Source organism: Apus apus, chromosome 1 (genome assembly GCF_020740795.1).
Source record: "Apus apus isolate bApuApu2 chromosome 1, bApuApu2.pri.cur, whole genome shotgun sequence".
NCBI classification, from domain to species: Eukaryota; Metazoa; Chordata; class Aves; order Apodiformes; family Apodidae; genus Apus; species Apus apus.
In genome coordinates, this window is record NC_067282.1 from 148,784,152 (window position 1) to 148,810,477 (window position 26,326).

A 26,326-nucleotide genomic window follows, 5' to 3' on the forward strand; every position below is an offset into this window, starting at 1 on the left:
TTTAATGATATCTGTAGTGCAGGGGGTCATTTTAACCAGCTGAAAGCATTTACCTCTTTGCAAGGTAGATAAAGGCACTTCCTGTGGCATGCCTACTACACCAGGAATTGAAATATTGAACCTCTTCTCAAGTTACTACTTGGAAAGTGGAAATGATGAGAAAAATAATTCTGAGAATTATTTTGTTCCTGTTACTGTCATAGTTAATCTTGGGGACTTAAGTTACTCAAAACAAAAATGCTGTTACATTATTTCCGGGTGATGTAGGTTTATTCACTTCAGGTTGTGAGTAAAGCTGTGTATGTAGACATGAGAAGTAATTGGGATGTGTAGGGTAGAAGTGTGTTTCTGCCTTAATGGGAGAGTGTTTCAGAAAACTTTGGGGAAGTGAAAATATGGGTGAGGAGGTTGTGTGGATGCAACAGCTTATCTGAGGAAGTTGATCTTGTCTGCAGTTTCCAACTTGAAGTAAGTGTTTGTAGTGCTTCAAAAGGACAGAGAATATTGCAGACTTAACTAATGGCTGTGTAGGGCATATAATTGAACTGAAATAGCTAACTTGTGCCTTGATCCCTCTGCCCTTCCTGGAAGAGAGTAGGCCTTCCAGGAGAAGGGTTTTTTAAATTCTTTTAAACCAATGACATTAAAAACATAAGTTGAGAGTAACAAATTGGGGTAAACTGAGTAGAAGGTTCAATTTTTGGAAGTTACGTAATCATAAATACAAATTACTCTGGAATCTCCTGAAAAGGGGTTGCTAAATACGTTTGTTACTTTGCTAACTTTCTTGATTTGTCTTTTTTTTTTTTTTTCCTGCTAGGTAAACTTCACTTACCAATTTTTGAGGAAAAAGTTTTATATTTTTAGTCAGTTCATGTATGATGAACATATCAAATCCAGACTTATCAAAGACATAAGATTCTTCAGGGAGGTCAAGGATCAAAATGATCACAAGGTATAGTAATTTTTTAAGTGTTGAGAGTAACTTGGCTAAAAATAGTGCTGCTTACGTGTGCACTAAGTAGTAACGTTCCTATTATTTAAATGTGTATTTCTAGTCAAAATGACAAATTTTGTCCTAGCAAAATGCAGTATTACAAATGCCTGTATTCAAGGTGGCTTTGATCCATTCTGGCTGCTCTGTAAATATGTGGTTGGCTAAAATTGTTCTCCCAGTGACCTGAAAACAATAGTTTGATTGAGTCATGGTCTATTAGAGGTTCTAAACTTCTGGTCCAAACCATGTTTAACAGCTGTTGTCAGTTTCAGATAATAAGGCAATTCAAATTTAATCCAAAAGAGTATGAATATGTAGCACTTATTCCAGTATGTCAAGATTAGGGGAGTAGGATCTGGTTTCCCATACTGGAAAATTGATTTCTCAAAAATGTGTGACACAATGTATTTAGCAAAATAGGCTGCCAGCTTCTTGTATGTCACGTGGTACTTTCTTCTAGGAATACTTTCTTGTTCACAATAAGACATGTATTTCATTTTTTAGCTTGGAGAAGTGACTTAGCCAGTTAACTTTTGCAAACTAATACAGACAGGCAGGTGTATAATTTTATTTAAAAATGAAGTTGCAGATAGAATTGTATTGACATGATGAAAACACTGAATTATTTTTTAAGGGTATGTAATTATTCTTACAAATTATTCTAAAATATTTTTCTAGTATCCCTTTGAAAGAGCAGATAAATTCAACCGTGGCATCAGAAAACTTGGAATAACCCCAGATGGCCAGAGCTATCTTGACCAGTTCAGACAACTCATAAGTCAAATTGGTATGAAATGCTGTCTAAGTCAATGTTATAAATGTTATTATATGAAAGAGGTCTTCGTAGTCTAGTAACTGAACTTTTAGCTTGGGCTAAAACTGGATTTGACTCTAGTCAAATGGAAAGCACTTCACTTGAATCTCATGTGAAGTAAATACTCTCAACTTAGTTACCCAGAAATGGCCCCTGCATATCTTAATAAAAAATATAGCTCTAGCTTGTATAGCCTATTCCCTTTTAAGCTCATCTTTTCTTTATGTTAGGGAAGTGACTTTGAGTGTACTTCCCTGTAAAAAAATAGTACTCTTACGATCAGGTATTTCAGAAAAAGGCCTTATATTCAGCTGCACTGACTTTGAGGGATGCATGATGTGACATTGGTATTTTCATCCATTGTTGCTGTAGATGTGCAGGACTGACCTGAACTTGCAAGTTTTTAATGTGTTCTGTCAAAAGAGTTTGTGGTGTTTCACCCTTACACTACCACAAAAGTGAACACAGCCTTGCCAGATGGTGCATTAGTTTATTTCTCTTACACAGATGTTTGATACCAGGGTTCAATGTGACGTTTTTAAACTTGGCTTTCAAAAGAGTTTCCTTGCCAAAACTATATGGCAACTTTAATGTACATTTTGGGGATTATAGGAGTTATGAAGTGTGTGTATATTAATTATAAGTTCCTTCCTTTTTTTTTTTTTTAAGGCAATGCTATGGGTTATGTACGAATGATAAGATCTGGTGGACTTCACTGCTGTAGTAGTGCAATTAGGTACAAATACTTCATTTTTCTGTCTGCTGCTTCTCATTCCTCTGCTCCCTGTTCATGCTGATACTCCCTGGGTTCTTACCCACCCCCCATAAATTTTTATTTAAAAGGTCCATTTTTGTGCCTTTACTGAAGTAGAAATATCAGAAACAGTGCTGAAATTCAGAACTGTACAATCATAGCTTTAAACCACCAAAAATCAAACAGATTCCATGGAAAAATACTGCAAAAGCATTAGTAGAATGTGGATCTAAGTCATTGATCTTTAAGTCAGTAATTTCTGATGTTAATCATTTTGAGAGGGTGCATTAAGGATAAACAGTACAAGCTTTTAGGAGCTTGGAAAAAACATGTCTTTGATACTTCTTTCTGTATGAATGATTGTGTTTGCATAAGGTCATCAAAACATTGTGGCTTTTGCATACAAAGAAGTAGTCTTCTTGCAAATAATAGTAAACTAATCAGGTGCAGCAAATGCTGGAGAGAGGAGATGGTATGATGTAACTTTAAGTAAGTACTTCAAGCCAGAACACTAAATCAACTAAATTATAAATGGTGGTTGATACTTCAGTGAACAGTTGAATGTAACATTAACAGACAGTAAGTTTTCAGGTTTGTTCCTGATCTGGAAGATATTGTTAACTTTGAAGAGCTGGTGAAAGAAGAAGGACTTTCAGAAGAAACACAAAAAGCAGCAAGGTATCCTAAGGTCATGCTTTTGAGGTCTGAGACAGGGGTGGGATGAGAGAATTGTAATTTTAAAGTTGTGACTGCAGTCGTTAGTTGCATTTTTATGCATACTTGTGTTAAAAGTTCAACTGATTTTACACAAAAATACTCGTTTTTCTTAAAAGCAGAGAAGGCAGAAGTGGTTGTTTTTAAAAATGCTGAATGCAAAGTGGCATTTCAGGAAGTTCAGTTAGTCACTGGAACAGGCTCCCCAGGGAAGTGGTCACAGTGCAAGCCTGTTGGGTGTTCAAGGGACATCTGGATCACACTCTTAGTAGTATGGTTTAGTTTTGAGTAGTCCTGCAGGAAGCAGGGACTTGGACTCAATGGTCCTTGCTGGATCCCCAAGCAGGGATTTGGACTTGATTGTTCCCTTCTAACTTGTGATATTCTATTATTTTTACTACCAGACTGTTAGAACCTGGTTTCTTGATAAAATCCTTGTCATTTAGAGGCTAGCAAGGTTTTCTCACCAGATGTCTGACATCTCCATTTAAAATACTAAGGGCTTTAGGAAAGGATTCATAAACCAATTTTTTTGAGGAAACTAAATCAAGAAACACGATTCAAGGGGGCTGTAGAGCTCTGGTCCGAATACTGCATTGTAAGTGCAGCAAAGGAGTGAAGAGAGGCTTGTTACCTTTATGGGGGAGTAAGCAAGGAAGCTTCTAGCAGAAACCAGGTAACACATTCTTACCCTTTGCAGGCAGTTGGACTCTGTCCTCAGTGACCTCACGCGGAACTTTGCAGAAGGAACCGAGTACTTCAAAATGCTTGTGGATGTATTTGCTCCCGAATTCCGCAGTCCAAAGAACATGCATTTGCGGAACTTCTATATCATTGTTCCCCCACTGGTTAGTATGTGCCTTTTGAGCACTAGTTTTTAACTTAGGCATATGCAGATGTTTTCCAAAGCTTAACTTACTTCCAAAATGATCTGGAAAATGGAGAAGTTTTCATCCAAAAATACCTGGTGATGGGAGGCACAATTAACATAGTTTTAGGCATGGAATGATATTAATAAGTAACAGCATGCATGCAAATACTTTTTAGAGTTTGTAAGCCTCTCTTGATGATTCCAAAACAGCTTTTCACTCTTTCAGACCCTCAATTTTGTAGAGCATTCAATCAGTTGTAAGGAGAAGCTGAATAAGAAGAACAAAAGTGGAGCAGCTTTCACTGATGATGGGTTTGCCATGGGTAAGTTTCAGCATGCTGACTAGCCTTCAAGTAAGCCAACAGGCTGGGTATTTGCAAGAAAAGTTTTGTTTATTTTGTGTGTTCTTAGAATTACAGATTCCGTCATTTAAGTTTGGGTTGTCTTGGCTACAGCACAGTAGATTTGAGGGCTATTTTGTTCAGAATCTCCTAAGCATGCAATAGCTGAGTAGGGGAGCAGACAGTTTTGTTGTGTGCTGGTGCTCCCCAATTTCTTTTAAAGCTTGTGAGTCTCAGCGGATGAGAAGAGTGCAAGTCTTTGGATATGTTAAGAGGTTTTAAAAAATTGAAGCTTGTTCTTTATTATGTTTTTTTTTTTTCTCCTGTTAGACTTAATTGTAAATTAATTACATTTTTAATTGTGTGGGAATGGTCAGGTTAGGCTGATCCATTAAAGACATTTGCAAAACCTTTTACAAATTGTTGATTTTGGTACATGGTTTGTTAATGACCATAGGTGTGGCTTACATTCTGAAGCTTTTGGATCAGTATCAGGAGTTTGATTCTCTGCACTGGTTCCAGTCTGTTAGAGAGAAGTATGTGAAAGAAATCAGAGCTGTAGCTCAGCAACAGAATGTGCAGTCCACTAATCAAGATGAAAAACTACTACAAACTATGAACCTTACTCACAAGCGACTGGAAGTTTGTTTACAGGTATGGTGGTGGATCTGGTTACCGGTTCTGTATTGAGTTCTGCACTTAACCCTCACAATTCAGGTATCTGTTTGCTGACAGAGCTTGTCAAGAGCAAAAAACAGAGCATTGTCTACAGCAGTAATGCAGAAAAGAGTATAAAGATTTGAGGTGTATGATCTGAAGGGGATTCCCTCTCCCTGGAAGTGTTCAAGGCCAGGTTGGATGGGGCTTGGAGCAACCTGGTTTAGTGGGAGGTGTCCCTGCCCATGGCAGGGGAGTTGGGACTAGAGGATCTTTAAGGTCCTTTCCAACCCAAACCATTCTATGATTCTGTATGATTCTATGTTTAAGTGTTCATAATATTTGAGTGAGTCAGGACTTTGACCAGATTGATTGGAAGTCTTTGTCTTACGGATTTTGTCTAATGCAACTCAAACCAAAATGCTTACATAGGAGAGAATACCTTTTTGGTTAAATTTCTTACAACAGACATTTTGCATGACACTGTGAACCCTGAGAGTTGCCTGTGTGTTAATTCTGAGTTATTAAGTTGAATGATGTTCCAGCTGTCAGATAGAGGAGAAGATGCATTTGAATTTTGAACCACAGCAGTTCAGGTTTCATCTGTGGTGCAAACGTGTGAGTGCACACTCTGCCCCCTCCTTTGTGATTTGAGTAGGCTGAGAGACAGGTCTGTAGTTGGCTATTTATAAGTAGCCCATGATTGCATTCTGTGAAAGCACATCTGTTGTTGAAACAGATAAAGCCCTGTAGGTCCTCATGACTCCCACGAGTGTGCACTGAATTTAGTTATGAAAACCACATCACTCAACTTTGGTCAGAAACTGATCAAGCTTGGGGCCATTTAAATTAATGGCTTTCATAGTTTTCCCATGGGCAAGTTTCTCCAGATTCTCACTGCTGCTACAAACTTTATTTTCAGACTCAGTGGATTAGTGATAGATTGATTGCACTGATGTTGCTTTGCTTAAATTACCCTTTCAAGTTTTTGGCTGACATGTGCTTTGAAAAATGCATGTGAACAAGGTATGAATTCAGGAAGATTTTCAGAAGCATTTAAGTGATTTAGATACTGAAATCTAGTTGCCTTTGATGCTTCTGAAGAATCGTATTTATATCTGTCCACGGGTTCATACTTCTGATACTCTTGACACTCCTGTATCTTTTCCCACAGGAATTTGAACTCCTTTATTTCTCACTAAGTAGTGCAAGAATTTTTTTCAGAGCAGATAAAACTGCAGCAGAAGAAAACCAGGAAAAGAAAGAAAAAGAAGGTGAGTGAATGCTGTACTTAGAACGTGTTGGTTCATCAGAGATTGTGCCTTAGTAAGGAAAGGGCTTTTCTCTTTCCCATAGCTGTTTTCTTGCAGGTGGGTTGATTCAGTCTCCTAGAAGGAATTTTATGGGATCAGGGGTGATTGAGGAGTCAAGAACAGCTCACAGCACCCTTTTCTGGAATGGGTGAATTTTAAGCTGGGCTTCTGGGGGGAAACAAAAACAAAAAAACCAACAAAATCTGGGACAAGGAGAATTACATACTTGCAGTAATGTTAAATTCAGTAACTTCAGCATCTTTCTTACCTTCTCAATTACCATTTTGATAATGATAACCTTTTCTGCATGAACTTAGCTGGTGTGAAATAAGCTGGTATTTTCCACCTGTTGTTTATCAGTTGTTTTCAACTTATATAGACGGACAATGTGGATAGTATATGTGACTTTCAGATGTTTATAATGTATTTTGGTCTACCAGTCAGTTATATTCAAAGGGTATGATCTCAGTTTGTGGTATGGTCCCTTGCCATGTAACATGGGTATTTTGTGTTTTGTATTAATGCTTACATATTCTCCCTCGTGAATTCTGGAAGATTCCCTTGGGTATGGGAAAATCCTTTTCAAAGAGATGAGAATGCTCCCAAGGATTAAGATACAGAAGTGCGGTTCAGTGACAAGTTACTTAGAAATGCAGGAAGCGGTATATTAAAAATGGAATTGGTAAATAAGTTTCCTCTGTGCTTGTGACAGACACAAGTGACCTGTGAGATTATAGTCACTGAGCCAAAGATCAGTTTTCTTCTGTACTAGGAAAACAGTTTGCAAAGGAAGAAATATTTTAGTGTGAATTTCTATTTGACCATGTTCAGTGAAGTTGCTCGAATAACTGTTAAACTCAAAACCACAACTGCAAGCATTGGGATGAGTAAGGACAGACATGTTACCCTGGCTGCTTTAGGAGAGCATGCTGTACAAAAGCAGTTATTTTATTGTATTTGGGGTTTAGATAGTCACTGTTATGCTACATGCTCAGTTCTCTGAAAAGGATGTTTTGTGGTGAGAAAAGCTTAAAATGCAGACCAGGGAGAAAAGCTTTGAATGTGGTGATATCTTTGCCTTCTGCTGTAGTATTTGGACATGGACTCTGCAGATGCATGAGCATGTAAATGTAATCACTGTACACAAGTTCTACTGACTGAAGAAAACCTTTTGCCCTAAGTACAGATTCCTTCACAGGGCCAGGACCCTTTGTGCTGCAAGGTTGGTTTGCATATGCTGACCAGGGTGTAGTGTATCCAGTGTATTTATGCCATGAGCATAATATCTACATTAAAGCTTTGTTTTTACTGCCTGAAATAAAATGGTAAATATGATCCATGTCTTTATTTTTTATCTTTGTAGAAGAATCTGTTAAAGCAAGCAACGGAGATCTTCCCAACTCTACGCCTGCAGATCCTGTTGTGAAATGATGTGGCTGGTATGGGTGATGATTACTTACTCAAACAGTTTATGTTCTTGTCATTATCAGTAACACTCTGTAGGGATAAAAGCCCAAGGTTTGATTCAGTTGCTCTGTTAAATTCAGGAGAAAATGTACAGTAGTATACTAGCATCCAGTGAGGCTAGGTCTGTGTTTGTCTGTACTTCCTGTAGAAACTTCTATTTTTCAGGAGTTTACATTATTTATAGCACTTTCTTTAGATAGAAAATAATTACGTAAGATGTTGACCTTGGAGGTAGTTATTTTAAAGTACAGATTAAAAAAAAATTCTTAGTAATTTTTAGATGCATTCTTGCATCTCTAACAAAACATTTTAAAAAAAGCAACTCGTACGCCATTGGTCTAAGGTTTGAACTGGTGCATCTCTTCAACCAGAGGAAAAAAAACCAAACAAATTGCATCAAGATAGTGTGTGTATCTGTTATCCGACAAACAATTCAGGAATGTCTTTATGCAGTCCTGTTGTATTTAATGAAGTCACAGATTACACTGCAGGTGTAGCAGTGTATGTCATGAATGTTAAAGCTATTACACAAAACAAGAGATCCTTCTTAATGTTTGGTAATATTTGCACTGTGGGAACTTAGGATCCTGCCAGGCATTTATCTTCCCCTGCTGTTTTTTCCCCTGTATCAGAGAATGGGAAAACTAGAAAAGTTAAGATAATAAATTACTTCTCATTTCATACCAAAGGTCTGATTTGCATCCACAGAAGTAAGGAAATCCAGAGCCAAGACAGAACCACACTCAGCTCTTCCTTTTATGACCAGACACTGTGTGATCGGTGTCTGTAACTATCAAGTGATCTTACACTTTGTGACTATGATGTGCCTAATTGCAAGTTTCAGCCTCAGTTCTGTATTTCCTGGCCTTTGTCAGTCCTTGTACCGTCTGTGTTGTTCATACAGTCTTACATGCCTGATTATTAACAATAATTGCACTGCAGGCTTCAGAAGCTGCTGAACACTGTGAGAACTCTGTATAAATATGACATTTGTTAATGCCTGCCAGTAGAGGTTCTAGGTGTGCAAGTTACTCAGATTCCTAACTTAAATAAGTAGCTAGACTTAGCTTAAAAGTAAACAGCACTTTCATTAAAAGGTATAGTTGTGTTTTAATCTCCCAGAACATCAAACACTTCAAGGTCTTACTAACTAGAATAAACTACTCTAGTCAGTCCAACTGAGAATTACTTCTTGGGGTTGTTTTTTTTGCACTTTTGTGTTTTTAGACCATACTTGCCAGCTTCTTTCATCTCTTCATATTACAAAAAGGTAGGGTTTTAATGTCTCATATTTTTCCATCCATCTCTGGGTCACTGGTTAAGACTGGTTAATTCCTGATGTACTTCTGATTTGCTCTTTCCTGCCAGTCACATTAGCATTCAGAAAGCTGGGAGGAATGTTTTGTTGCAACTGCAAGACCAGGCAGGTATGAAAGTCCTTTTTTTGATTCTGAAAACATGACACAGAAGCTTCACAGACTGTTTATATCAGCTGGGCTCATCCAAGTTTTTATTTTGAGTTAATTATGACTGCCCTAAAAAATGCTGCATTACTTGATTTATACTTTTGTGCTTTTTTTTTTTTTTTAATTTTGATAGAGGTTATTTTTTGGTCATTTGTGTGTGCTTTCTTTTCTTGACTGAACTGTGCCTGCACTGAATGCTCAGCAGTGCTGCTGAGACCAGCATTGCTGCTGCTGCTGATTCCCATAGCACTGCAATTGCAGTGCACTTCTTTCCATATTCCTCTCTCATCTGAAGTCACTAAGTTCTTGGCTCAGAGTGGCCAAGCAAGACACAGCAACTGCAGAATCCCACACAGGTGGTGTGTGTTTGCCCCAGCATGGGGTTGCTAGGTAGCTGTACAGTCCCAGTGTTACCCACGCTCTAATAAAATCTGCACTTGTATTTTTCCTTCTATTTTTTTATTCTTTTTTTTTTTTTTGCAAAGACACTATCTCAGATAGGTGATACTTTGCAGCTGAACATAAATTGAACCATGCATTCTAAAGTGTGATGGTTAACAAACTCATGTGGTTCTGGTGAAGGGAATTCTACAGGAAGACATAAGCCTATTTTTATAGAACCCTGTTTAATCTGGGAGACCTGAATGTATGCTAGATGTGGCAAAAATATATACATATACACAAATATGTACAGTGATAATAGAGTTATTATTGCTAATAGAGGATTGTAGTATGTAATTTTTTTTTTTTGTCATGTAGCAGCACATACATGCAAAAGGCTTTTCTCATCTGAAATACAAAGTGGGTCCTGGATTTGGATGTTGCACACTCCTGTCAGTGAGAGTCACATTGAAAACCTTCCCCCCCCCCCCACAAGGATTTGGAAGGAGCACAAAATTCTTGCTGTGGTGCTATTACTATTCCCATTGCATTTCCCCTCCTGTTCTGATTATAGGGACAAAATGGACCCTCACTGGTTGTCTGGAGAAGAGATGCTAAAAAAAAAAAAATCCCCCCAGACTAAATTAAATGTGCTCACTCAAAATTCCCAGAGGTGATAAAGTAAGAAGGAGGAAGTTGCTGCAGGGACATAGAACAGATTTCAAGGGTTTTTTTTTCCTTCAAGTTTGGGGCAGAACAGGCTGAAGGCCCATCCCACCCCCTAAGAAGGCAGATGCCACCACTGCCCTTTGTGCTTGGTCCTGTGACAAGGCTGTTGCATGGAGAAGTGGTGGCAGCAGCTCTTCCAGAGGTCTCACATCCTGCCCAGATGTGGTGCTGTGCCCTTTTCTGCCAGCAGCCACAGGGCTGCTGTGCAGCATGGTGGCTGGGCAGGCAGGGTGCGGCTGATGCCTGGTGCACTGTCAGCCCCGAGGCCAAAGGGCCTTTGCATTGACTAGTGAGAAGTGGTGGCCTCAGCAGCACCCAGGTGGTGGGCACTTCACTGGGAAGGGAACTGCTGCTGCTGAAGGGTACATTCTGGAGGTCCTAACGTGGTCTGTAATCAGCAGTAAGTTTGAGTTTCAATCTGATGTCCATCAACAACAGCTGTTTTCAGCTTCTCAGGTACAAAGGACCAAATGTAACACTTAATGTTTCCTAACTCATTGTACAAAAGGGTATTTTGTTACCTCAGTCTCTTTGGCTTGTGAGTAGATAACATTATGTACATATAAAAGCTGTGTTAATAAATGTAATTTTGAGAACCTCATTCTTAGTGTCGTTGATAACATCTGCTCAGTCGGTTTCAATTTTTTTAGTAAGACAGCTTCAATTTTTATTTATTAAGAAGTGTTTGTGTCAGTTACTGACAGTTCTCTTCCATGGTTCTTTTCAACACTCAGCAGCCAGCTGAACTGAACTTATTCCATGTTAAACGCTTGTCAACTGGGATCTTTCAGATGCTGTAGCACAGATTCTGCTTACAGAAAAATCTCGTTTCCTAGTAAGAGCTTGAGAAGAGTTACATTAAATTCAAGGCATTTCAGCCATTTGTCCCAGTTACCTTACCTTGATTAATACAACCTATGCCACAGATCATGCTTGCCAAGCCCCCCCCCAGCTAGTTTGTTTATTTTTGTTTGTTCTTGTAAAGTACAATTTCTCATGTTCTCAGATTAAACTGGAAGGGAAAAAAAAATCTTCTAAACTTACTAGCCAAATACAGCTAGAGTCTCATTTCAGGAATGTACTATGAGACTAGTCAATACATTGTAGACTTACAATCTAGCATTTTATTGCTCTGTTTCTTAAAAGATTGCTGGTAGATTCAGCTGTTGTATGTCACCATAATGTTAAAAATACAAAGAATTCTTATTATAAAAGTACTTATTTGCCCTACAATTATAATCTCTGGCAATTATCAAGAAACCTAACCGCAAAAAAACCTGCACACAACTAACATGTCACATTCCTTGACTACTTCTGATGTTTACATGTCAGTGGTATTTAGAATAATAAACCAAGGAGGTACTTCATGTCCATTATTTCATTACAGAATGTGTGAGTGTGGTCCCTGTGGAGGTAAGAGTAGGCACTTAGATTTGCTCTGTAAGCTCATTCTAGATGCAATATAAAAATAGATCATATTAATAGGAAAAATTTAGTGTTTAACAAATTTGTTTTGTAAATAGGCTACCACAAAAGATAAATCTTGTTACACTTAAACTAGACTAAAAATAACTTCATCTGAAATTTAAGTAAATAGTGCATTTTTAACCTTCATTCAGACGCACAAAATCATGCAAACTATGAGAAGTTACTATGGTAGGAAAGTTGAGGCCTGATACTTGTTAAAGGAGCTGACAGCTGCACTGGGACTGTAGGCTGCTCACGGGTACAGCTGGAGAGTGACCTTAGCCCTCTGTGGCTGCCAGCTGTGCTGTCCTAACTGCCAGCAGCAAGGGGCTCATGCTGAACCGTTCCCCAGGCTTGTCAGCTTCCCAGACACACCAACACACGGCACGTTCACAAATGCAAAAAGCCTTGAAGGGCAAGTCCTGCTGCTGCTTTGTTGTAAATCCAGAGGCAACTGCACTGCAAAGAGGCCACAGTCCCTCTAGCAGGAAGGCAGAAGCTGGCCTCGGGTGGGTGCGGATGGCTGAAAACCAGAGATTCTTGCAAAATGACTCCCTGCTTTTCCTGCTCCTCCACAGGCTGCAGGAAATGATGAGGCTTTTTTATGCTTCTGATTCTTCCCCTTCATGTGCAGTTCCATCCTCTTCTGACTGATCGTTCAGAAGCACGAACTTCCCATCATTTGTTAATGGTACAGACTTCATGAGCTGAGCTAATGCTTCTGGGTCCTGAAGAAAAACAGGAAAGGGCTCAGTGGGCTGCAGCAATCTTTTGGAGCACAGTTTTCCCAGTACTTCTTGCTAAGGTTTTGCAGCTTTTTTTTTTTTTTTTTTAATGACAACCTTCAGACTAAAGTAAAGCCTGAAGCTTTTAAACAAACAATCCCTTTTGGTTCAGTAAAACCACCCCTTGGATATATAAGAAACATAAGTTATTAATTTTGAGCCTTTATTTTGCAGTTCTTATCTGGCATTGGCACAATTACTGAAAAACAAGGAGAAAAATAACTAAATAAATAAATTAATTACTATACTTCTGCTTATTGCCTGTGACTAAATGCTCATTCCCCCAAACTCATCCCGAAATTGTAGCAGCAAAGGTATAGAACAGATATTAATCACACATCTTTACATAGATAACTTTATCTACAATGAGCTAGGTAACTTTGCCATTCATTTTAAGTGGAAAAACACAGGGGTTTTCCTCCCTAAGGGGTGGAACAGTGATGGGTGCAATTTATATTTCATTTTTCAAAACAGCTCACAGTTTCCTTCCAAATGTGAATAACTGCATTTGTATAGTTCTGAATTTGATTTAGGGTGGCATTCTATCTCAAGCTACTTCATAGTCAAACCATGCTCTATTTTATATGAATTACTCAGGAACTGTGTTAAATAATGTCTGAAAACCTTTGTCATTAAGGAGAGCAGCAGTTCTTTATTCTCACACACACCAGAGGTACCTGAACAGTGCAACCAAAAGCAAAATATGATGCATCACAGCACAGATGTGGGGAATGAAGCAAACTTACCTTCTGTGCCTCAATGATTTCTTTTCCCAAGCTAATGGCATAGCAAATCTATCAAAGGAAATATATGTAAAGTTCAGTTTTGGTTTGGGATTTTTTGGTTCCTTACTTGAGATTAAAACACAGAAGTGTCAATGCAAACTTAGGTCTTAAATACAAGTCTAGAAGTAGAACCCCAATTCACCAAGCTAACCACATAAAAATAAAACTGTATCATCTTAGGTTCTGCTTGAAAGCTCACTGAGGTTCATAAATCTTTGTACGCAACTCTGGTGTATTCGCCAAAATTTAAATCCAAACCTGGATGATCTTTTCCAGTGTATGTTTTTTAAGACAAAATTTCTCCAGCACATTCCATTTATTTCACAGTCTGTTGTTCTCCTATGCAGCAAGCAGCCAGTGCTGTTAATCCAGTCTGGCAGCCTTGTCTTTGAGAGCTTTACAGATGTGCATGTCTCAACAGGGCCAGCATGCATTTTTGTTAGTGCTGATGCTCAACACACACTCTCCTTTGTCTCCTAACGTCTGTATCAGCCATCACAGCCTTTCCTCCCTCTTGTAGGTGGTGCTGCATGATCTACAAATTTGGTCCTTTATAGATGTAAACCAGCAAAGGCTTGTGTGTTAAGCAAGTTTTCCTGGCAAGGAATTGAGCTGCTCTCGCTTCTAGAGCACTGTTTCCCAGATGTGTAAGCCGAGAAGCCTAAGAAGTGTCTTCCCAATGTTACTGAATGTTATACAAACCTTTTCCCCTTCTGTGTTGCTCTCAAAAACATAGGCACTCATAGATTCTTCTCCCAGAGTCTCACTGAGATGGATCACAAAGCCAATCAGTCTCTTGTTATCCTGATGAGCAGCAAACTGTGTCACAGTAGAAAGTTCAAACTGGAAAAGAATAATAAAGAACCTGTTTTGTTTTTAACCCGCATGTGGTCAGCCTGGTCAAGAGCTCAAGTTCATGTGGCCAAGTATTCAATGCTGTGGTCAAAAAACAGATACAAAAGTAGAGTTACTTACACTTGTTCGTGTAACTTGGGTTTGAGGATCTATTAACCTGTAATTATGGGTAGAGGGGAAAAAAAAATTACAATTATTCTTATTAATTTCCAGGTGCTTTATAATAGTAAGGCCATCACTATTGCAGTTTTGCAGATGAGGAAAACATATGCACAGAATCAAATGCTTTTTCTGTGATTTTAAGTCATTTGATGGTAAGGTTCAGCACTGGACCCTGACTCTGAGCTGCCTGAGATGTACAGGTCATAGTATCTTTCTGAATCCCTAATTTGGGAAGCAGCCTGAGTGTGTGGGACTAATGCCTAACATGCACATGGACATAAAGGCACCCCAGCTAAAGTGGATGCCTTGTATCAACATACTCTACAGTGACAATACTGACACTGGGGCAACACTGGCTCTGGGGCTGTTACTACATGTAAGGAAAGAGCATCTCCCAATGCATTGTTTGTGCATCTCTTTCTGCAACTTTGTGGGGCCTTATAGCCCCACTGTATCCTCTAAACTTGGGTAGGATCTTCTTACAACTTAGGAGGGTGATTTCTAGATACTAGAGTAAGAAAAGAGACACTTTTTCTAAGTAAAGTAAATCTTAGGATCTTGCTCCCTCAAAGGGGTGTATTTCTTGGAAAAACAAAACCAGAAATACTTCACTAATCACAAGTTCTATGAAGGGCACAAAACACTGCCAAGTTGCAGATTTTACAGTACCTCAGGTTCTTGCTGGTGACCATGAGATGGGATTCAGTCATACGGAATATGTTGTGAATGGCACGAGCAGCTAACACTTGTCTCATAGCTTCATAAATCACCTCACTTGTGTCATCGGACTGAACAGCCATGGATCCTAAAAACCGAACCACGAACATCTGCTGCAGGAGTGAGTCTGCAAGGTAAAAGGCATGACTTGCTTCACTGCGCTCCTTCCACCTGAAGTCATCAAGGAAATTCTGTTTTCCTGCTATAAGCCAGGCAAGGGCTCTGACCCAGTTTTAAACTGAGCTTGAATTGACACCCAAATAGGAAAAATATAAATAATAAAAAAAAGTGCAGTTGCTTGCAACATTTAAAAGTGTAACTGCTCCTTTATATCTTATTTGATTAGATAGTGAAATTCACTTGCCTGTCTTGTTATCAGGTGCACATAAACTGCTAAATTTGTGGTTGTCCACAAGCCTTGGCTTCCATCAAATCAACTCTGAGCTTTAAACCTTTTACATTCCTTACTTTCTTCTACGTCCTTCTGACCTTCCATGCCACTGGTTCCAGCGAGGTTTCCATTAAATCCTTCCTTGCTCACTGACCATCACCACAAGACTCCTGTCAACAACTAAGTAACCACTGTGTGACAAAGCCTTGGTTTGATCAGGCTCCCTTTATGGTTGGCGGTGAGCAAGGTAAAGCAGGACGAGTCCTATGGAATGTGACTGCTCAAAGGCCATGATAGCTGTGCCTACATTGCACAAGACACCACAAAGAGGCTGCAGACTTGGAGACACCTAAGCACTGTACTTTCTTCTCTGTGCTGCAGTGGAGCTGGGTGCTGCTGCTGCCAGTATGAGGTGCCTGCTTCTCACAGCTACTCTGCTGTCAGGCAGCTTGCACCACGCTGCCTTGCCATGGGACAGCACATGGAAGTGAGAGTGTTTGGATCAATAGGTTCTGTGAGTAGTTTTCTGATGGGGGCTGCTGGTTCCAGGCAGTGGTTGCAACTGGAACTGGAGAAGAAGAGTAGAGCCAGGGACTGAACTCTGCATGTACTGGCAGAGGCAGGTCAGAATGGCTGACTTTTACTGTGATATCACTGAGAGCAGGGAGATAGAGCAGCACTAAGAAACTCCTTGTGCTGAAAAGAGACACCTTGCTGCTGGTTGTTTTATTTTGAGCCTCCGTGAGGTTGAGATTGTGGATTTCAGAGTACATGGGGTTTAGAACTGGCTACTAAGCAGCCTCAAACTTCAGGGGAATTATAATACAGTCCCATCAAACCCTTTCTAAATAAGTCAACAGCTATTAAAACAAACAAACAAACAAACAAACACTACAAAACCCAAGAAAACCAAATCCTTTTGCCTTTAAACATTTGAAATAAACCTACTCTGGAATACAGCTTGGACCATCAAGGAAAAAGGTGTTTGTTTTCACATGTAGTGATGTTTAAAAGACTGGCTTCTGAAAGGTAAGTACCTTCAGCTGCACTATGTGATTGATGCTCCATGGTGCCAGGTGCTTTAATTCAGAGGCACTGGGTGACAGCTGAATTAGGCCTGAAATCATGACTAATCTTATACGAAAAACGAAGCACTGACCTTCCCCCTCATCTTTGCTGCTGTCTTCAGTTTCCCCAAATGGGTTTGCACGCCTACGAGATAACAAGAAAACCTCTTAATTACAGATTCTGGTCACCACACACCAGTGTTGTAATACCTCATTGTCTTTCCTGAAACCACTCTGTGAAAGTGACTGATCCTTGTCTCTGGCCATACCTGCCACCTCTGTTCTGGTCCAGGAATTCTGTGGCAGGCAGTACAATATCAAATTGAATGGGTGTTCCAGGAGCGATGAGTTGTGTGGAGTCATGAATGCCAGCTGATTCATTGGGAATTATTTTATCATTTTCCATATTCTTTACATTCTGGCTAAAGTAAAAATGGAAAAAAAAAAATATAAAAAAACCAGTCAATCAATGACACCCTGTCTTTGTTCTGGGAGACAAGATTATTAAAACATTCAAAGCTGGGTTGAACTAGTATATGTAAACATAAATGTTTTCCTATTTACCTGTTACTGAGGACACTGATAAAATCTGTTGGGTTTTGTTTGGGGTTTTTCTGTACCCCAAAATTATTCAGAAACAAAGGAAACGCTGGAATATTAAACCTGCGTGCTGGGCAACTCTTCCAGTGTGGACAGACTTGCAGCAGGCAGGTTCTCTTTGCCTCCCTCCCCTCCTCTAGCGGCCAGGCTTTGCAGCTGCACCACCCGTTCCAACAGCACCTCTTTCTCAAGGTGTCAGTCCCAATCCCGACATCTTTTTAAGATCTCGCTTGGCCACAAGTTTGTTACAATGTGATGGCTAAGGAGAAGTGTTGCACGCTGGGTCAGATTTCTTCGCACAGCTTTTTTTTTTCAAAGGGGATGAAGTGCTACGTTTGCCACAGCTACAGAAATGTTAACTGTACACACAGCTACGTAGGGAGCGTTGGGTTTACTAACAGCATCTTCTATTTCTAGAAAGTGTTCTGGTTGCATACAGATGTAAAAGTGGCCTGGGAGGTTTGTTGTCAATGAAGTAACTATGTCCACTGTGCAGTGAAACAGATGTCAGTACTCCTCTATTTATAAATCTGCAACCAAAGTGAAACAGCTGTACTGTGAATAAAATTAGAAAGAAATTGACTGGCGTTCCCCAAGGCTATATGGAATCTTTGGAATCTGTAAGCAATCATAATAAAGGGAATAATAAATCCTAAATAAGGCACTGGCCTGAGAGAGAGAGAAGATCTGGAAAAGGATTTAATTTCTAGAAGTAAATATCTGACTCAGAATTTGCAATTTTTTTTACAAAACTTGCAGAGAAGTCAGTGTGACACAAGCTTGCCCTATTTTGTTTATTACACTACTTTTGAAAGCAGGATTTCAGTCCAGCACTGGGCTTGAAAGCCAACTCTGGTGATGAAGTCTGAAGAATTCCCACTGGGCAAGATGCTAGGATCATGTAGACACAAAGAAACAATACATAACTTAGGTATTTTGAATATAAGCATATCCTAGAACATTATTAATGATTTTTGAAGGAGGAGAGCTTTATTGATTGACCTGAATGAGCACAAGAGAACAATCATAATTATTCTGACAGAAGTGTAAGGCATATTCTGGTGACAGTCTGACAGGCTGACAGTCTGACAGGAACTGCTTGATGTAATGTGCAAGAATATAGTTCCTTCAATGTAAAAACTGGGAACTCAGCTGTATTACCCTCATTACAAGTCATTCTCTTACAGCAAAGTACTGTGTTTCTAAAACTGCAAAATCCCAGTGGAAACTGCAAGGAGCTTCAAAGCTGTGATGCAGAGCAAGAAGCATTACCCTCAACACTTGGCATCTCTTATGGCTTTCAAACATCAGAAGTAGAGGAATTTGCTGGAACACACAGGCTTGTAAAGCCAGGGCCTGGACAGGGCTTTTTGTGGGGTGACTGTTCCCCTGTGGAAAGAGCATGACTGAGCACACAGTCTCTAGTCCCTGAAAGTGAGAATGTTACCTGGGGTGGCGAACTTCGTGCTTCTTCCCCAAGCTGGTGATGGGAGTCACTGCCTGTAAGGCTGTCTGATTTAACTTGATGGCAGCTGCCTATGAAAACAAGACCGGACAGCTCTGTTACACACGTACTCTGCATCGCCACATAAAGAACAATGGGAAAGCAAGTTGGAAGGAATGGAATGGTGGATGGAAACAAGCTCTTACCTCTGGATTGTCAGTGAGATAGATCTGTCTGGAGATGTTGTTAATGGCACATATCCACTGGAAGGGAAAAATGAAACTGAACTCTTCAAGCTCACTTGTACACCAGAATAACAACATTAAGAAAATATTTTTACCTCCTCGTATTCTTTCTTGCTTTCTGCTTGAAGAGTTATACCCCTAAAATACAAACACAGTGTATCAGTACTAACAATGGACTGTTTGACTCCAGGTCTTACAATAATATCACCAAGCTCTGTATCTATTAACCATCAAAGGAACAAATATAATGAGTAAGCTGTAGCTAAAGGATACTGTATGTGCTGTCCAGGCAGTTGTGGGGGAGGATGGGAAGGAACATGCTTTCAATTTGGCAACACCCTCCTGGAAACCCAGAAAGTCTTACTATTACAGCAAGCATGTTTTACATGAAATGGCATCTGAAAGGGTGGGTGTGACTGGCTGTCCTGAAATAAAATCTGTCTCGTACGCTTTGCCTGTAGGAGTAGTGATCTGAAAGCAGTATCTTCTGTCTTCACAGTCTACAGCCATAACAGAGCAGTTGTCCAGGTCCTGAATCAATCCTCCAGCTACTGCTCCCCTTGGCTGACACATCAAGTTGCCACCTTGAGTGAAGAAATACAGTCTTTCCCAAGTTGTAGTCACCAGACCTGTTTTACTGAAAAGAAGATGCAGTGATAAAAGACTCGTTACTATTTAGAAACAACTTCAAACATACACGAAACTGCAAACGTATCCTGATGCTGATCTGAACTTTATCTTCAACCCTGGAATTTTTTTTCTTATGAGTCTCTGTTAAGAAGTAAAAGCAGCACCTATTCCTAGCAGAGACTAATCTTTAATGAAAGCTGAAGAATTAAGCTAATTCCAAACATCCTAAGTTTAAAACATTCTCTGCAGTACATGCTAGTTAAGGAATACAATAATTATTGGCCTTGAGTAACTGACATGAAATGCTATTAAGCTGGATTTTTAAAAAAAAGTGTTTTCAAGCTGAAGAGCAGCATGAGCAGCAGGGGGTGAGGGATAAAGCCAGGCTTACTACAGATGAGCCTAGGGGTGGGGTGGTGGTCAGGTCAGCTAGTCAGGCAACCTTACTGGAGGCCCAGCTTAAATGCCTTTATATAAATGCACGTGGCACGGGGAATAAACAGGAGGAATTAGAAATGAGGGTGAGCCTGCAGGGCTATGATCTCATTGGCATCACTGAGACCTGGTGGAACGGCTCCTATGACTGGAGCATCAGAATGGAGGGTTACAAACTCTTTAGGAAGGACAGAGAGGGGAGACGGGGTGGGGGTGTTGCCCTCTATGTCACAGACCAGCTGGAGTACATGGAGCTCTGCACGAATGCAGGAAATAATCCCTGTAGGTGAATTCAACCAGAACTAAACTTCTGCTTTCAGGAAAACAGTCTCAAATGCCTCTAATTTGTTTTAAGCTTCTAAAACACATTTTCAAATATGACAGAGATACTTAGGAGCTGACAGGTACAGCTACCACTGATTCAGAAGCCTCAGATATCATTACCTGAGGAGCCTTTACAACATAAAAAGAAGTAAATGTAGCAACTAGTCAGCAATTAAACAAACCAGCAGGTAACAACAGTCTTCTTACTTTCTAAGATTAAGATAGCCAGCCTTCTGGATGAGATTTCTGTTGATAGCAGGTGAAGTTACATCAGAATCTGGAGTGTAAACAGACTCATTGACTGCAATTAAGTCCTGCTGGGATACCCTCATTTTTTCTGCTTCAGCATCCAGCTCTCCCTGTATACTGGAAAAAAAACACAACACAATAAGAAACTCAAAGCTATCATTAGTCAATTTATACCAGGATATAGCTAACATCTTTAACCCCAAATTAACAGAAATACTAGTTGGAATTATACTGGAGAGCAGTGCAAAGATAAAGCCTATTTCTAGAATAGACTTTTTAGGAAATGTAATGTAAGACTACATGTCCAAGGCATTTTTTAAGGACTAGATAAATCAGAGCAGTCAAGAAAGAATGGAAGGAAGAGGCACACAGTAGGGAACTGCTCCAAGAAAATGTCAGCTGAGCCCAAATAGACAAGATGCATATACTCTGAAGGTATCGACAATGGGTTAAGGAAAACAAGGCTAACTTTGGCAGGCTGGCAGCAAAAGCACAGTTAGGATTTCCCCATGTTCTTTATTTTGAAAGCCCAGCTTGAAGATGTTATTCTCAATATGGTCTCACACAGTAGCTATGCTTTAATTTTTGCAATTTGTACTAAATGTAGCTATCTTCTTTCACCAGACAAATATACAGAGATAATGATCAGAATTATAAAATTGTTCTGCAAAACTGACAGGAGCACATGATAAATCTTTAAATGTTGAGACTGAAGAGTTAAATTTATTTTTTGAGAGAGGCAGTTTGTAAAGGCAATGCTTGCATGAATTTACACTGCTGAACATACAATGATGTTACCCTAGCATAGCGGCATAGTTCAAAATAGGCTTTACTACAGTATCTCCTGGCTTTCACAAAGCTTTGTCTAATTCCTGCAACTGCACAACATGCAGAAATTCCTGCCATGAGACCACCTATTAACTGATCATGGATTTTCAAAAGTAGGTTTTTCATTACTTCAGAGCAACACCAAAAAAAACCCAAACAACATAGTTCAAGTCTCATTTTAGCTTCAATTTTTGTTTGTAATACTGTCTTCCACTTTGGTGTGGTTCAGAAAACATCCTTGGTGGAGGCTGGCAAAACTTAGCTCTTTTCGAACATATCTGTAAATATCCAGTTTGCTGAAAGTGGTAACTGTGAAGGGGTATCTGAATGCAAAATTTAACTTGGGAAGTAAGTGATAGCTCATTGCAGAAGCATCATACGTATACTGCAGTGGTGAGTATCTGTGCAGTTATAATCTTCCTGTATGACACACTGGGCATAAAGGAGGAAGAGAGCAGCCCTTTTACTGGAACAAGCAAACAATGAGAAGTCAGTCATCATCATATGCTAGTGAAATACCTTAATCTTTTCTCTTTTCAGCTCTACTGGCAGACAACTGTTGGGAGCCACTTAATTTTCAGAGGTTCCCCCAGACACTTGTCAGTGCCATCACACTGATAAACCTGCCTTGTTTCCCTCAACCTTAGTCAGTCTGTGTTTCACTTGCAGACTCTGCTGATCAACACACATGAATACAGCAGGAATTATCAGAAAACAACTAAAGGCCTGTTGTTTTGAAAACATGACTTAATTAATACTATAATTTAAAAAAAACACAACACAACCCTATTAGATAAATGATACATCAAAGGCCTTAGATCTCCATGCCAGCTGCAAGCACTGTTTGGTGCACCTGTGGACAAGGAAGCCACAAAAGATTTTCCACCATCTGTTTACACTGCCCCTTTGTGAACCTGAGGTCTGGCTACATGTCTGTGAACTGGGGTCCTGAGGGAGCTGGCTAATGTCCCTGCAAGGCTGGTCTCTATCAGCTTCAAAAGTTCACTGCAGTCAGGGAAGGTTCCTAATGACTGGAAAAGAAAAGGCCAGTGTCACACCTGCCTTTGAGACAGGCACATCCAGCTATATCTCAGTCCCTGAGAAACTTACGGAACAAATTCTCCAGCCATTTCCAAGCCCACAAATTGCAAGACTGCAACTGGCAACATAGACTTACTACGGGCAAATCATTCCTGACCATCCTGATTACCTTCTGTGATGCAAGGACTAGTGTGATGAACAGCAGAGTGGTGGATGCTGTTCCACTTCAGTTCAGCAGGACCTTTCACATGGTCCCTCATAGTATCCTTATAGCCAAACTGGTGAAATGAAAACTGCAGAAGTCAACGATAAGATGGGTAGAAATCATGGCTGGACTGCTGAGCTCAAAGGCTTGCAATCAGTGAGACAAAGCCCAACTGGTATCCAGCTATTCATGATGTTTCTCATGTGTCAATGCTGAGATGTACAGGTTTATAGTCTTCAATATGTGCTGGACAACCCATAGGAGCAGATGACACCAAACTGGGAAGACTGACTGACAGATACGGTAGAGTGGAGAGCTGCTGTTCAGAGTGACTTGGACGTGCTGCAGAAATGGGCAGACAGGAACCTCACGATGTTCAGCACAGACAAACATAAAGTCCTGCCTAGGATGGAATTAACTCCCTACAACTGCAAAGGATGGGAGGCATCTGGATAGAAAGCAAAGTACCTGGGCATCGTAGAGGACAAGTTGAACATGAGCCACCACCATGCCCTTGCGGCAACAAAAGGACATTCCCATCTTGGGCTGCCTGAGCAAAAGTATAGCCAGTGGGTCAAATAATTGTTCCCATCTGTGCAGCACTTGTGAGACCTCAACAGGAGGACTGTGTCTAGTTTTGGTGACCCAGGACACAAAAGACAGAAACAAATGAGAACAAGTCAAGAGAAGAGCCGTCAAGATGGCTAGGGGGCCAGAACACTCGACATGAGAAAAAGCTGTGAGAATAGTTTTTCAGCCTCATGAACTGAAGGCTAAGGGGAAGGATCTTACTGCTAGCTCAACCACCTGATGGCAGGGCATACAGCAGGTTGAGCTAGACCCTTCTTGGAGGTGTGCAGTGATAGGATGATGACAGTGGACACAAACTGTAACCAGATACTCTGTGCCATGTGTGAGAGACAGAGAGAGATGCTCAAAATTTGACTGGACACAGCACTGAGCACTCTGCTTCAGTTGTCCGTGCTCTCAGCAGGAGTGTGGACTAGATGACCTCTGAAGGTCCATACTGCAGCAGCTGTTCTTTGACTTTCAGAGGAAAATACTAGCAAATATTTGTTTTCTTTATTGACTTTTCCAAACTTGAGGAGTTATTAACTGTATCCAAGTTACTAGGAAAACTCAGGGGTGAGAATATAAGAATACTTGTCATTGCATACCTTAGAAAGTCATTAGTATCTACACCTATGCAATAAGCAATCTTCTCTCTACTTCCTGCCCAAGTGGTTAAATCTTTTGGAGAACATGAGCACACAGGCTGTACACAGCAGGAACAGAGATCCAGGTAGTCCACAGTCCTGTCTCTGACAGTACTAAAAGCTTATGGAAAAGTACACACAAATACCTAGGATTTTTCTCCCATTCTCCTCCCCAGTCTTTTGTAGAAGTTGGTGATGTCCTGTAACATTTGAAATAATGTAGAGACGTGGTGCTGCACTCAAGTTGCACTGAACAGTATCTGACTGGCCAGATGCATCATGGTGTTGTCTGTTTCATGTTAACTTATTTCCAGCTTTTTCATATCTTCAGAAAGCCGAAAATTTCCTAAGCTCCCAAATCACCTCCAAAATGAGACCAGCTGTGTGTATCTTAATACCTAGCCAAGTCATATGAGAGGCTGAGTTATAAAGGCTGAGTAGTATCATCAGATCTGAATTAAATTAGAGAATATTTTGCAAGACACTAGCTTTTCAACATTATCATTAAATGTCAGAATAAGAATTATTTAAATTTCATTTTAAAATAAAATGGAACAGTGCTCTCATTTTTTACGTAAGTGCTACTTTGATCAATCATTTGATCAGTTACTTTTGTTGCATCACAAATTGTTTCTGACAAAACAGCCTGGCATCTTCATGGTTCCCAAGCCTGGGATTCCTCTTCCTAAGGCGTGTTTCTCCTATCTCAAAGGTAGAAATGAGAGAAAAGCTGACAGTTCTGAAGTTATACGCGTTTGTGGCAATTAGACCAATTGGTTACTGAGAATATTTTAGTGATCTGTCTTCTCTTATGTGTTCTTACACTGCTAGAAATAGTCACTGTATAAATGAAAAGACTTTTAAATATGAAGACTCAGTTTCACAATCAGCTTAAACAGATGCACAACTATGCAATTCTGTAGCTGCACAATGGGTCTCATGGGCTTGTCATTCTAAGAAAACAAATCTGACAAATAAAAACTTTTAGCTTGATTAGCAAGCAGGTCTGACTCACTGAGGCCTTGTGATTCCCAGCAGTAAAGCAAGCAAGCCAGGAGTGGGCAGCATGGGCTTCAGTGGCTCTGTAATCTTCAGTCAGGAAACTGTGTCCTGTGTCAGTAATTGCTGAGCTGCACAGTGTCATTCAGAACGTTGCAAGCTTCTCTTGTTTTTATCAAAGACATCACACTCCTATACTAGTTACATTTGAGTTTTACTTTCAAGCCTAGCGACGTGACAGACTTAAAACACAAAAAGCAGATTCAGCCAACCAACTAAGCAGCCTGTTTTTGCTTCCATTTGCTACTGTGTAACCTCCAGAATTCAAATCCCTCAGACTTTGGAAAACAAGGGCTTATTCTATGGTGAGGATCCAATGGCAGGATCCTCATTGTACCTATAAGACACAAGCAAGGCAACCAAGCTTTACTAAATACAGGGCACTATTTAAAGGGAGTTTAAAATCTGTCCTCTAGGCTGCACAAATCCTATGTAGACTGTAGAGGGATTTATTTCAGAATTGAGTGTGAAAAGTATCAGTGAGTATAGAGGTAAAGGAAGTGACGAATCATTTAGTGAAAGAATCTACCATACAGGGGGATTGATTGTAACACTGCTCTCAAATTGACAAGTATGCATTATTTAAAATGCCACCAGAGTCAGAATAAATAATGACCTGGATGCAGGTCAACATGAAAGGTATGAAGGAATAACGTGAAGGACTCAGTTTAGTGTTCCAGCTGATTTAGAATAAATTATTGATGTTCTCTCTAATATGATTACATTTTTAATGTAAAGTTTACATTTACAGGGACTTAATTATCCAGAAATTGTGGATCTTCACTACAAGGGGGGAAAGGGAGGAAGAAAAAATAATTGCAATATTAGGAGCACAAAACTGAGGCAGTTTATTGAAATAAGGACTTCGCCAAAAGCAGGTTGAACTCAGTGGAACAATACAGCCTATAATGGCTGCAGTGAATACGTTCTGTATGACCTATAGGCCCTAAATCCTTATTTGGGAGGTTAATGGGTTATTCTTACAGTATTATTACAGAAGACCCAGCAAGTATAAATACCTCTAATTCAGAATGCACTTTAGTTCTCTTGTATTAATTCTATTAACCCATTTAAGCACAGACTTCACGTTTTGTGTCTGTGAAGAGACACAAGGATGTAAGAAAGCATATGAACACTTCACAGTATATAGTTTCTGGCTACAGTGTAAAAATGCTCTCTACAGTGCACTGACAACATTTTCCTTTACATGTACAAACATAACTCCTTCCTACCTGCTGCTTTAACAAATTATGCCCAACAGTGCAATGCAAGCATGAAAGAACTCTCATGAAAAAGAAACAGAGGCAGTCTCTATT

At 39.9% G+C, this 26,326-nt stretch overlaps 2 protein-coding genes across 5 annotated transcripts in view; one reads left to right on the forward strand and one right to left on the reverse strand.

Annotated features, from left to right (window-relative positions):
* WASHC4 (WASH complex subunit 4) overlaps nucleotides 1–11,105 on the forward strand; it is a 38,558-nt gene extending 27,453 nt beyond the window's left edge. For 2 of the 3 annotated variants that reach the window (XM_051608480.1, XM_051608489.1), the window contains 9 exons: nucleotides 821–955; nucleotides 1,676–1,784; nucleotides 2,481–2,547; nucleotides 3,157–3,243; nucleotides 3,980–4,127; nucleotides 4,377–4,473; nucleotides 4,949–5,145; nucleotides 6,323–6,422; nucleotides 7,825–11,105. In XM_051608480.1, coding sequence (XP_051464440.1) covers nucleotides 821–955; nucleotides 1,676–1,784; nucleotides 2,481–2,547; nucleotides 3,157–3,243; nucleotides 3,980–4,127; nucleotides 4,377–4,473; nucleotides 4,949–5,145; nucleotides 6,323–6,422; nucleotides 7,825–7,892 — 1,008 coding nt within the window. In that variant the 3' untranslated portion in view covers nucleotides 7,893–11,105. The remainder of the gene's footprint in view (nucleotides 1–820; nucleotides 956–1,675; nucleotides 1,785–2,480; nucleotides 2,548–3,156; nucleotides 3,244–3,979; nucleotides 4,128–4,376; nucleotides 4,474–4,948; nucleotides 5,146–6,322; nucleotides 6,423–7,824) is intronic. The other variant, XM_051608475.1, reaches the window with a different exon arrangement.
* Nucleotides 11,106–11,139: 34 nt separating this feature from the next.
* The window catches only part of APPL2 (adaptor protein, phosphotyrosine interacting with PH domain and leucine zipper 2), a 38,437-nt gene continuing 23,250 nt past the window's right edge, over nucleotides 11,140–26,326 (reverse strand). For both annotated transcript variants that reach the window (XM_051608499.1, XM_051608509.1), the window contains exons 10-21: nucleotides 20,619–20,777; nucleotides 19,471–19,659; nucleotides 19,118–19,160; nucleotides 18,984–19,040; nucleotides 18,781–18,869; nucleotides 17,003–17,155; nucleotides 16,826–16,878; nucleotides 15,228–15,402; nucleotides 14,517–14,553; nucleotides 14,244–14,384; nucleotides 13,503–13,550; nucleotides 11,140–12,699 (exon numbers count right to left, since the gene is read on the reverse strand). In XM_051608499.1, coding sequence (XP_051464459.1) covers nucleotides 12,574–12,699; nucleotides 13,503–13,550; nucleotides 14,244–14,384; nucleotides 14,517–14,553; nucleotides 15,228–15,402; nucleotides 16,826–16,878; nucleotides 17,003–17,155; nucleotides 18,781–18,869; nucleotides 18,984–19,040; nucleotides 19,118–19,160; nucleotides 19,471–19,659; nucleotides 20,619–20,777 — 1,270 coding nt within the window. In that variant the 3' untranslated portion in view covers nucleotides 11,140–12,573. The remainder of the gene's footprint in view (nucleotides 12,700–13,502; nucleotides 13,551–14,243; nucleotides 14,385–14,516; nucleotides 14,554–15,227; nucleotides 15,403–16,825; nucleotides 16,879–17,002; nucleotides 17,156–18,780; nucleotides 18,870–18,983; nucleotides 19,041–19,117; nucleotides 19,161–19,470; nucleotides 19,660–20,618; nucleotides 20,778–26,326) is intronic.